Genomic DNA, 12500 nt, shown 5'->3' on the forward strand with positions numbered 1-12500 from the left:
CACCACACCACCACTGTCAACCACCACTGTCTACCACCACTGTCTACCACCACTATCCACTACCACCACCACAACCACTTTATTGTCATCCTCATCATCCTCATCATCATCATCATCATCATCACCATCACTACTACTACCACCAAAACCACCACCACCACCACCACCATTGTCAACCACCACTGTCAACCACCACTGTCTACCACCACTATCCACTACCACCACCACCACAACCACTTTATTGTCATCCTCATCATCCTCATCATCATCATCATCATCATCATCACCATCACTACTACCACCAAAAACCACCACCACCACCACTGTCAACCACCACTGTCACCACCACTGTCTACCCACTATCACACTACCACTACCACCACCACAACCACTTTATTGTCATCCTCATCATCCTCATCATCATCATCAATCATCATCACCATCACTACTCCAACCCAAAACCACCACCACCACCACCACCACTGTCAACCACCACTGTCTACCACCACTGTCTACCACCACTATCCACTACCACCACCACAACCACTTTATTGTCATCCTCATCATCCTCATCATCAATCATCATCATCATCACCATCACTACTACCACCAAAACCACCACCACCACCACCACTGTCAACCACCACTGTCAACCACCACTGTCTACCACCACTATCCACTACCACCACCACACACCCACACACTTTATTGTCATCCTCATCATCCTCATCATCATCATCATCATCATCACACCATCACACTACTACCACCAAAACCACCACCACCACCACCACTGTCAACCACCACTGTCAACCACCACTGTCTACCACCACTATCCACTACCACCACCACCACCACTTTATTGTCATCCTCATCATCCTCATCATCATCATCATCATCATCACCATCACTACTACCACCAAAACCAACCACCAAAACCACCACACACTGTCAACACACCACTGTCTACCACCACTGTCTACCACCACTATCCACTACACACCAACCACAACCACTTTATTGTCATCTCATCATCACTCATCATCATCATCATCATCATCATCATCACATCACTACTACCACCAAAACCACCACCACCACCACCACCACCAACTGTCAACCACCACTGTCAACCACCACTGTCTACCACCCACTTCCACTACCACCTCACCACACACAACACTTTATTGTCATCCTCATCATCCTCATCATCATCATCATCATCATCACCATCACACACTCTACAACCACCAAAACCACCACCACCACCACCACTGTCAACCACCACTGTCAACCACAACTGTCTACCACCACTATCCACTACCACCCCACCACCACAACACTTTATTGTCATCCTCATCATCCATCATCATCATCATCATCATCACCATCACTACTACCACCAAAACCACCACCACCACCACCACTGTCAACCACCACTGTCAACCACCACTGTCTACCACCACTATCCACTACCACCACCAACACCACTTTATTGTCATCCTCATCATCCTCATCATCATCATCATCATCATCATCACCAATCACTACCACCAAAACACCACCACCACCACCACTGTCAACCACCACTGTCAACCACCACTGTCTACCACCACTATCCACTACCACCACCACAACCACTTTATTGTCATCCTCATCATCCTCATCATCATCATCATCATCATCACCATCACTACTACCACCAAAACCACCACCACCACCACCACTGTCAACCACCACTGTCTACCACCACTGTCTACCACCACTATCCACTACCACCACCACAACCACTTTATTGTCATCCTCATCATCCTCATCATCATCATCATCATCATCACCATCACTACTACCACCAAAACCACCACCACCACCACCACTGTCAACCACCACTGTCAACCACCACTGTCTACCACCACTATCCACTACCACCACCACAACCACTTTATTGTCATCCTCATCATCCTCATCATCATCATCATCATCATCACCATCACTACTACCACCAAAACCACCACCAACCACCACCACTGTCAACCACCACTGTCAACCACCACTGTCTACCACCACTATCCACTACCACCACCACAACCACTTTATTGTCATCCTCATCATCCTCACATCATCATCATCATCATCACCATCCACTACTACCACCAAAACCACCACCACCACCACCACTGTCAACCACCACTGTCTACCACCACTGTCTACCACCACTATCCACTACACCACCACAACCACTTTATTGTCATCCTCATCATCCTCATCATCATCATCATCATCATCACCATCACTACTACCACCAAAACCACCACCACCACCACCATTGTCAACCACCACTGTCAACCACCACTGTCTACCACCACTATCCACTACCACCACCACAACCACTTTATTGTCATCCTCATCATCCTCATCATCATCATCATCATCATCACCATCACTACTACCACCAAAACCACCACCACCACCACCACTGTCAACCACCACTGTCAACCACCACTGTCTACCACCACTATCCACTACCACCACCACAACCACTTTATTGTCATCCTCATCATCCTCATCATCATCATCATCATCATCACCATCACTACTACCACCAAAACCACCACCACCACCACCACTGTCAACCACCACTGTCTACCACCACTGTCTACCACCACTATCCACTACCACCACCACAACCACTTTATTGTCATCCTCATCATCCTCATCATCATCATCATCATCATCACCATCACTACTACCACCAAAACCACCACCACCACCACCACTGTCAACCACCACTGTCACCACCACTGTCTACCACCACTATCCACTACCACCACCACAACCACTTTATTGTCATCCTCATCATCCTCATCATCATCATCATCATCATCACCATCACTACTACCACCAAAACCACCACCACCACACCATTGTCAACCACCACTGTCAACCACCACTGTCTACCACCAACTATCCACTACCACCACCACAACCACTTTATGTCATCCTCATCATCCCCTCATCATCATCATCATCATCATCACCATCACTACTACCACCAAAACCACCACCACCACCACTGTCAACCACCACTGTCAACCACCACTGTCTACCACCACTATCCACTACACCACCCACCACAACAACCACTTTATTGTCATCCTCATCATCCTCATCATCATCATCATCATCATCACCATCCTACTACACACACAAACCACCACACCACCACCAACACTGTCAACCACCACTGTCTACCACCACTGTCTACCACCATGTCTACAACCACTATACACACAACCACCACAACCACTTATTGTCATCCTCATCATCATCATCATCATCATCACCATCACTACTACCACCAAAACCACCACCACCACCACACGTCAACCACCACTGTCAACCACCACTGTCTACCACCACTATCCACTACCACACCACCAAAACCACTTTATTGTCATCCTCATCATCCTCATCATCATCATCAATCATCACCATCACTACTACACCAAAACACCACCACCACCACCACTGTCAACCACCACTGTCTACCACCACTGTCTACCACCACTATCCACTACCACCACACAACACTTTATTGTCATCCTCAATCATCCTCTCTCATATCATCATCATCATCACCATCACTACTACCACCAAAACCACCACCACCACCACCATTGTCAACCACCACTGTCAACCACCACTGTCTACCACCACTATCCACTACCACCACCACAACCACTTTATTGTCATCCTCATCATCCTCATCATCATCATCATCATCATCACCATCACTACTACCACCAAAACCACCACCACCACCACTGTCAACCACCACTGTCAACCACCACTGTCTACCACCACTATCCACACTCACCACCAACAAACCACTTTATTGTCATCCTCATCATCCTCATCATCATCATCATCATCATCACCATCACTACTACCACCAAAACCACCACCACCACCACCACTGTCAACCACCACTGTCTACCACCACTGTCTACCACCACTATCCACTACCACCACCACAACCACTTTATTGTCATCCTCATCATCCTCATCATCATCCTATCAACATCACCATCACTACTACCACCAAAACCACCACCACACACCACTGTCAACCACCACTGTCAACCACCACTGTCTACCACCACTATCCACACTACCACCACAACAACCACTTTATTGTCATCCTCATCATCCTCATATCATCATCATCATCATCATCACCATCACTACTACCACCAAAACCACCACCACCACCACCACTGTCAACCACCACTGTCAACCACCACTGTACCACAACTATCCACTACCACCACCACAACCACTTTATTGTCATCCTCATCATCCTCATCATCATCATCATCATCATCACCATCACTACTACCACCAAAACCACCACCACCACCACCACTGTCAACCACCACTGTCTACCACCACTGTCTACCACCACTATCCACTACACCACCACAACCACTTATTGTCATCCTCATCATCCTCATCATCATCATCATCATCATCACCATCACTACTACCACCAAAACCACCACCACCACCACCACTGTCAACCACCACTGTCAACCACCACTGTCTACCACCACTATCCACTACCACCACCACAACCACTTTATTGTCATCCTCATCATTCTCATCATCATCATCATCATCATCCACCATCACTACTACCACCAAAACCACCACCACCACACCACTGTCAACCACCACTGTCAACCACCACTGTCTACCACCACTATCCACTACCAACACCACAACCACTTTATTGTCATCCTCATCATCCTCATCATCATCATCATCATCACCATCACTACTACCACACCAAAACCACCACACCACACCACCACTGTCAACCACCACTGTCTACCACCACTGTCTACCACCACTATCACTACCACCACCACAACCACTTTATTGTCATCCTCATCATCCTCATCATCATCATCATCATCATCACCATCACTACTACCACCAAAACCACCACCACCACCACCATTGTCAACCACCATGTCAACCACCACTGTCTACCACCACTATCCACTACCACCACCACAACCACTTTATGTCATCCTCATCATCCTCATCATCATCATCATCATCATCACCATCACTACTACCACCACCAAAACCACCACCACCACCACTGTCAACCACCACTGTCAACCACCACTGTCTACCACCAATATCCACTACCACCACCACAACCACTTTATTGTCATCCTCATCATCCTCATCATCATCATCTCATCATCACCATCACTACTACCACCAAAACACCACCACCACCACCACTGTCAACCACCACTGTCTACCACCACTGTCTACCACCACTATCCACTACCACCACCACAACCACTTTATTGTCATCCTCATCATCCTCATCATCATCATCATCATCATCACCATCACTACTACCACCAAAACCACCACCACCACCACCACTGTCAACCACCACTGTCAACCACCAACTGTCTACCACCACTATCCACTACCACCACACACACCACTTTATTGTCATCCTCATCATCATCATCATCATCATCATCATCACCATCACTACTACCACCAAAACCACCACCAACACCACCACTGTCAACCACCACTGTCAACCACCATGTCTACCACCACTATCCACTACCACCACCACAACCACTTTATTGTCATCCTCATCATCCTCATCATCATCATCATCATCATCACCATCACCTTACTACCACCAAAACCACCACCACCACCACCACTGTCAACCACCACTGTCTACCACCACTGTCTACCACCACTATCCACTACCACCACCACAACCACTTTATTGTCATCCTCATCATCCTCATCATCATCATCATCATCATCACCATCACTATACCACCAAAACCACCACCACCACCACCACTGTCAACCACCACTGTCAACCACCACTGTCTACCACACTATCCACTACCACCACCACAACACTTTATTGTCATCATCATCCTCATCATCATCATCATCATCATCACCATCACTACTACACCAAAACCACACAACCACCACCACTGTCAACCACCACTGTCAACCACCACTGTCTACCACCACTATCCACTACCACCACCACAACCACTTTATTGTCATCCTCATCATCCTCATCATCATCATCATCATCATCACCATCACTACTACCACCAAAACCACCACCACCACCACCACTGTCACCACCACTGTCTACACCACTGTCTACCACCACTATCCACTACCACCACCACAACCACTTTATTGTCATCCTCATCATCCTCATCATCATCATCATCATCATCACCATCACTACTACCACCAAACCAACCACCACCACCACCACTGTCAACCACCACTGTCAACCACCACTGTCTACCACCACTATCCACTACCACCAACACAACCATTATTGTCATCCTCATCATCCTCATCATCATCATCATCATCATCACCATCACTACTACCACCAAAAAACCACCACCACCACCACCACTGTCTCACCACCACTGTCAACCACCACTGTCTACCACCACTATCCACTACCACCACCACAACCACTTTATTGTCATCCTCATCATCCTCATCATCATCATCATCATCATCACCATCACTACTACCACCAAAACCACCACCATCACCACCACTGTCAACCACCACTGTCAACCACCACTGTCTACCACCACTATCCACTACCACCACCACAACCACTTTATTGTCATCATCATTGTCATCGTCGTTGTCGTCATCATAATCATCACCATCATCACTACCACCACCACCACCACCACCACCACCACCGTCATTGTCATCATCATCATCATCATCATAGCTGAAGTAAAATCCAAAATCCCTCCTCATCCACAGCATCCCAAATCCCTCTTCATCCACCTTCACCTCAGCATCCCTAATCTCTCCCTCCATCCTGCTCTCTCTTTCCCTCTCTTTTCCAAACCTAGGATCTTTCGGTGCTAGAACAAGAAGACCGAGTATCTGGAGTCTCCATGAAGAGCGACGGAGTCCGTGTCCTCCGTTTTTCCACAAGGAACACCTTTGCCTTCAGTGAGGGAAACTGTATCCAGAAGTTTCTACAGAAATACAAAAAACCAAAGTAAGATTAATATTGAATCACCATTCTATTATCCTACCATTCTCTCATTCTATCATTCCGTTATTCTACCATTCTGTCACTCTACCACACTAACATTATATCATTCTGTTATTCTACCATTCTGTTGCTCTATCTATCTATCTTCTCTATCTATGTATCTATCTAATCTATCTATCTATCTATCTATCTATCTATTTGCATTGATCCGTCTATCTGTCTATCCATCTATCTATCTATCTATCTGTGTTTCTGCCTGTCTGTATGTCTGTTTGTCTGTCTAGCTATCTGTCTGTGTCTGCCTGCCTGTCTGTCTGTCTGTCTGTCTGTCTATCTTTCTATCAATCTATCTATCTATCTATCTACCTACCTATCTATCTATCTATCTATCTATCTATCTATCTATCTATCTATCTACCTATCTATCTATCTATCTATCTTTTTTTTTTGTTCTTTTCTTCCCTTTTACGAACCCTCTTGATCGAAAACCTATGCCACCCCTTTTTTTGTTTCTTTTGTTTTTGTTTTTTTCATCCCCCAAAAGAAAAGCTCTACCTTGTAACTTGTCCCATCTGTGTGCAGCCCTGTGTGGCCAATAAAGAAACTTATCTATCTGTGGTCTTTTCCGTAGGCTTTTCTTTCCACGGGTAAACCTCACCTGTCCTCTCCTTTACACTTTTATATTGACATTTCTGTGATAATGATCCCTATTGATTGATTAAAAAATTTTTTAATCCCTCCCCCCTTTTTTTTTTGCTTTCCTCTTTCTTTCCTTTTATGATCCCTTTTGATCGAAAACCAAACCCCCTTTTTTATCCCCAAAAGAAAAGCTCTACCTTGTAACTTGTCCCGTCTGTGTGCAGCCCTGTGTGGCCAATAAAGAAACTTATCTATCTATCTATCTATCTATCTATCTATCAATCTATCTATCTATCCATCTATCTATCTATCTATCTCTATCTATCTTTCTGTCCGTCCGTCCGTCCATTTAATTTCTTCATTCCTTCATCTTCCAGAATCCCATCCGATGAGGAACTCTGCAAGAATTACCACAATTCTTCAAAATGGAACAAATTCAAGAAACAAATGCTTTACACACAACTCTTGCAGAAGAACGGTGCTGCTGTTACTCCTGCTACGGCCACCTCTGCTACCTCCGGACATTAATTTACCAATCCCATCAGCAGATGACGTCAGTTCCTTGCCGGAAAAAAAACAATTATGATTTTTACCTGGACTTTGTAAAGGAATAAAATATTAAAGCAAGCATGATATAATGGCATTATTTTCTTTGTGTGGTTATTTCGTGGCTCAGTGGGTTAGGGTGTTTGTCTCATGAATGCAAGGACATAAGTTCAATTCGCGGCCGTGCATTGTTTCTTTAAGTAAAACACTTTATTTCATGTTGTCCCAGTGTGCTCACCTGGTGAAAATGAGTTGTACCTGTATTTAAGGTTTCAAAGTGGCCAGCCTAGTTTTGCATTATATAAGAGAACCATCCGAACATGGCCGTTGCCAGCGCCGCCCCGACTGGACTCGTGCCGGTGGCACGTAAAAAGCACCATCTGATCGTGGCCGTTTGCCAGCCTTGTCTGGCACCTGTGCTGGTGGCATGTAAAAAGCATCCACTACACTCACGGAGTGGTTGGCATTAGGAAGGGCATCCAGCCGTAGAAGCATTGCCAGATCAAACTGGAGCCTGGTGCAGCCTTCTGGCTTCCCAGACCCCAGTTGAACCGTCCAACCCATGCTAGCAAGGAAAGCGGACGTTGATCTGGCAGTGTTTCTACAGCTAGATGTCCTTCCTAACACCAACCACTCTGTGAGTGTAATGGGTGCTTTTTACGTGCCACTGGCACAGGGGCCAGTCGGGGTGGGGCTGGCAACGGCCACATTTGGATGGTTCGTTTACGTGCCACTGGTACTGGTATCACAACTACAATTTCCACTGATCTTGATCGAATTTGATTTTGATTTCACTTGCCTCAACAGGTCTTCACAAGTAGAGTTTTGTGTCCAATGAAGGAAAGGTATGCATAAGTGGACTGGATATATATATTGATAAAACGGTAAGACAACAAAAGAAAGAAAGAGACCTCAATATTATGTAAATAGAGGAATTTATCTGTAAATGTAATATGTGACAATTATTCGGTAGCCATGGTAAAACTCCGAGTTTCGGATGCCGAGGTGGAAATCCATACCGCCATCTCTTCAGTTGTCCAGCCATTGGAAAAATGTTGTGGGTTCGGGCCTCATACTGGCCACCAGGTATAACGGTCATTTTTCATAGCATTTTTCCGATGGCTGGATAACTGAAGAGATGGCGGTGTGGATTTCCACCTTGGCATCCGAAACTCAGAGTTTTATTTTGGCTACCAAATAATTGTCACATATTACATTTACAGATATATATATAAGTTCAGCAAAAATTTAGATTCAAATGAATATAGTACTTAATTTAGATGTACCAGAATTTTGTATGGTGTTATCCATAAAAATCCGTGGGGTGATTATAATCAAAATAAGCAACAAGAATGACTCCGGTAATTTGGTACGATCGTTTCGTACTACATCATTTTATTAAAGTTGTAAGTATTACAACAGTTTTAAGATGATGAGTGTATGTATGTATCAGCCAATTATAGAGGTTTTCCATTAACCCTTTAGTGTTCAGATTATTCAATCAGACATAATGCCTATTGATTCCCATTTATTTGAATTAATCGTGCATTATCTCATATCTTCAAAGATCTTGATGGTGTAATTACTTAATGTAGAATAACATTGTAGGGTAAGTGTGAGAGCCTGGATCTGATCAGTTTGAACATAAAACAGATTAACTATTTTGGCCGGTTTAAATACTAAAGGGTTAATACAAAAATTTTTCAAATCATACGAAACGATCGTACCAAATTACCGGAGTCATTTTTGTTGCTTATTTTGATATATATATATATATATAATTAATAATATCAGGGTAATAAAGATTTTAGAAATTTTTACTGCCAGTGGCCTAGCATATAGAAAAATTAGTCAATAGACTATATATTATTCATATAAAATACAATGTACATTTAAACACATAAGATGTAGCCATCATAGGATACCTGGCATGCTAGAAGGTAGAGCCAAAATCCAAACCACTCTTAGGGATATATTTCGAAGGGTTGATCGTGGCCTATGCCAGGGGTGTAACCAGCCCACTTATGTGTATATTTTCTTCATTGGAAATCAAACTCTTCTTGCGAAGACCTGTTGAAGCAAGTGAAATCAAAATCGAAATCGAAATCAAATTTGATGACTGGCATCCGTGCTAGTGGAGCACTAAGTGCACCATCCATGTATGATCGTTGCCAGAGCAGCTATCTGGCTCTGTGCCGGTGGCACGTAAGAGGCACCATTCGAATGTGATTGTCACCTGTATTGCCTTACTGGCACTGGTGCTGGTGGCATGTGAAAAAACATTAATGAGGGGTGGAAGAAAGATATAAAGAGGCGCAGGAGTGGCTGTGTGGTAAGTAGCTTGCTTACCAACCACATGGTTCCAGGTTCAGTCCCACTGTATGGCACCTTGGGCAAGTGTCTTCTACTATAGCCTCGGGTCGACCAAAGCTTTGTGAGTGGATTTGGTAGATGGAAACTGAAAGAAGCCCGTCATATATATGTATATATATATGTATATATATATATATATATATGTGTATATATATGTATATATATATGTATATATATATGAATATATATATGTATATATAATATGAATATATGTATGAATATATATATGAATATATATATATATATATATATATATAAATGTATGTATGTATGTATGTGTGTGAGTGTGTGTGTTTGTGTGTCTGTGTTTGTTCCCCCAACATCGCTTGACAACTGATGTTGGTGTGTTTACGTCCACATAACCTAGCGGTTCGGCTAAAAAGACTGATAGAATATGTACTAGGCTTACAAAGAATAAGTCCTTGGGGGTCGATTTGCTCGACTAAAAGGTGGTGCTCCAGCATGGCCACAGTCAAATGACTGAAACAAGTAAAAGATTATGCCTATAACCAACTTTTTACTTGCTATTTTTGCATATTTTCATTGCTTGCTAGAGCAGGCTGTCGTTTTGGATATGTGTATATATCTATGAGATTCGTATATATATGTATATGTGTGTGTGTGTGTGTTTGTGTGTCTGTGTTTGTCCCCTTAGCATTGCTTGACAACCGATGCTAGTGTATTTACGTCCTCGTCACTTAGCGGTTCAGCAAAAAGAGACCGATAGAATAAGTACTAGGCTTACAAAGGATAAGTCCTTGGGGGTGGAGTCGATTTGCTCGCGACTAAAAGGCAGTGCTCCAGCAAGGCCGCAGCCAAATGTTGTCCGAAACAAGTAAAAGAGTAAAAAAAGAGAATAAAATTTTAAAAAAATGCCAAGAAAATAATTAAGAAATAATTAAGAACAAACAATAAATTAGAGAAAAAAACTAAAAAAATAAAGATAATAAAATAAGAGATAAGAATAAAATAAAAAAAAAATGCCAAGAAAATAATTAAGAAATAATTAAGAACAAACAATAAATTAGAGAAAAAAACTAAAAAAATAAAGATAATAAAATAAGAGATAAGAATAAAATTAAAAAAAAATGCCAAGAAAATAATTAAGAAATAATTAAGAACAAACAATAAATTAGAGAAAAAAACTAAAAAAATAAAGATAATAAAATAAGAGATAAGAATAAAATAAAAAAAAAATGCCAAGAAAATAATTAAGAAATAATTAAGAACAAACAATAAATTAGAGAAAAAAACTAAAAAAATAAAGATAATAAAATAAGAGATAAGAATAAAATTTTTAAAAAATGCCAAGAAAATAATTAAGAAATAATTAAGAACAAACAATAAATTAGAGAAAAAAAACTAAAAAAATAAAGATAATAAAATAAGAGATAAGAATAAAATAAAATTCTTCAAGGGGAAATAACTCTGTAAATGTTAATCACGAGGTTTCCGTGCCAGGCGACTAAACGCACCTCCGTTTTGTGTAACTCTTCGCTCAAAGAATGGCTTTTCTCTGGGTCTTCGGTTATGAGACGTAGCAGCATTACTTTGCAGAAGAAGGAGAAGAAGAAGAAGAAGAAGAAGAAGCAGGAGACGGAGACGGAGACGGAGATATGGTGAGCAGAAGGAGGAGAAGGAGAAGGAGAAGGAGAAGGAGGGCCTCTGGGTCCTTTTGTTATATATATGTGTATATGTATGTGTTGGGCCAGAGGACGGGGTGCAGGGGTATCTGTGTCCTATGGGATATATCTGTGTGTGTGTGTGTGTGTGTGTGTTGGTGGGTTTATGTCTAGGGATGTGAAGGTGTGAGTGTGTGTGT

The 12500-nt window shown here is 42.8% G+C and overlaps 2 protein-coding genes across 2 annotated transcripts in view; both read left to right on the forward strand.

Moving 5' to 3' along the window:
* Positions 1-8393, forward strand: part of LOC115225213 — a 25025-nt gene extending 16632 nt beyond the window's left edge. The window contains exons 8-9 of the mRNA XM_036514126.1: positions 6972-7123; positions 8137-8393. Of these exons, the coding sequence (XP_036370019.1) occupies positions 6972-7123; positions 8137-8287 (303 nt within the window). The 3' untranslated portion in view covers positions 8288-8393. The remainder of the gene's footprint in view (positions 1-6971; positions 7124-8136) is intronic.
* A 3736-nt stretch (positions 8394-12129) lies between these two features.
* Positions 12130-12500, forward strand: part of LOC115225307 (palmitoyltransferase ZDHHC17) — a 61284-nt gene continuing 60913 nt past the window's right edge. The window contains exon 1 of the mRNA XM_029796253.2: positions 12130-12297. Within this exon, the coding sequence (XP_029652113.1) occupies positions 12295-12297 (3 nt within the window). The 5' untranslated portion in view covers positions 12130-12294. The remainder of the gene's footprint in view (positions 12298-12500) is intronic.

This window comes from Octopus sinensis, linkage group LG27 (assembly GCF_006345805.1).
Source record: "Octopus sinensis linkage group LG27, ASM634580v1, whole genome shotgun sequence".
NCBI lineage: Eukaryota > Metazoa > Mollusca > Cephalopoda > Octopoda > Octopodidae > Octopus > Octopus sinensis.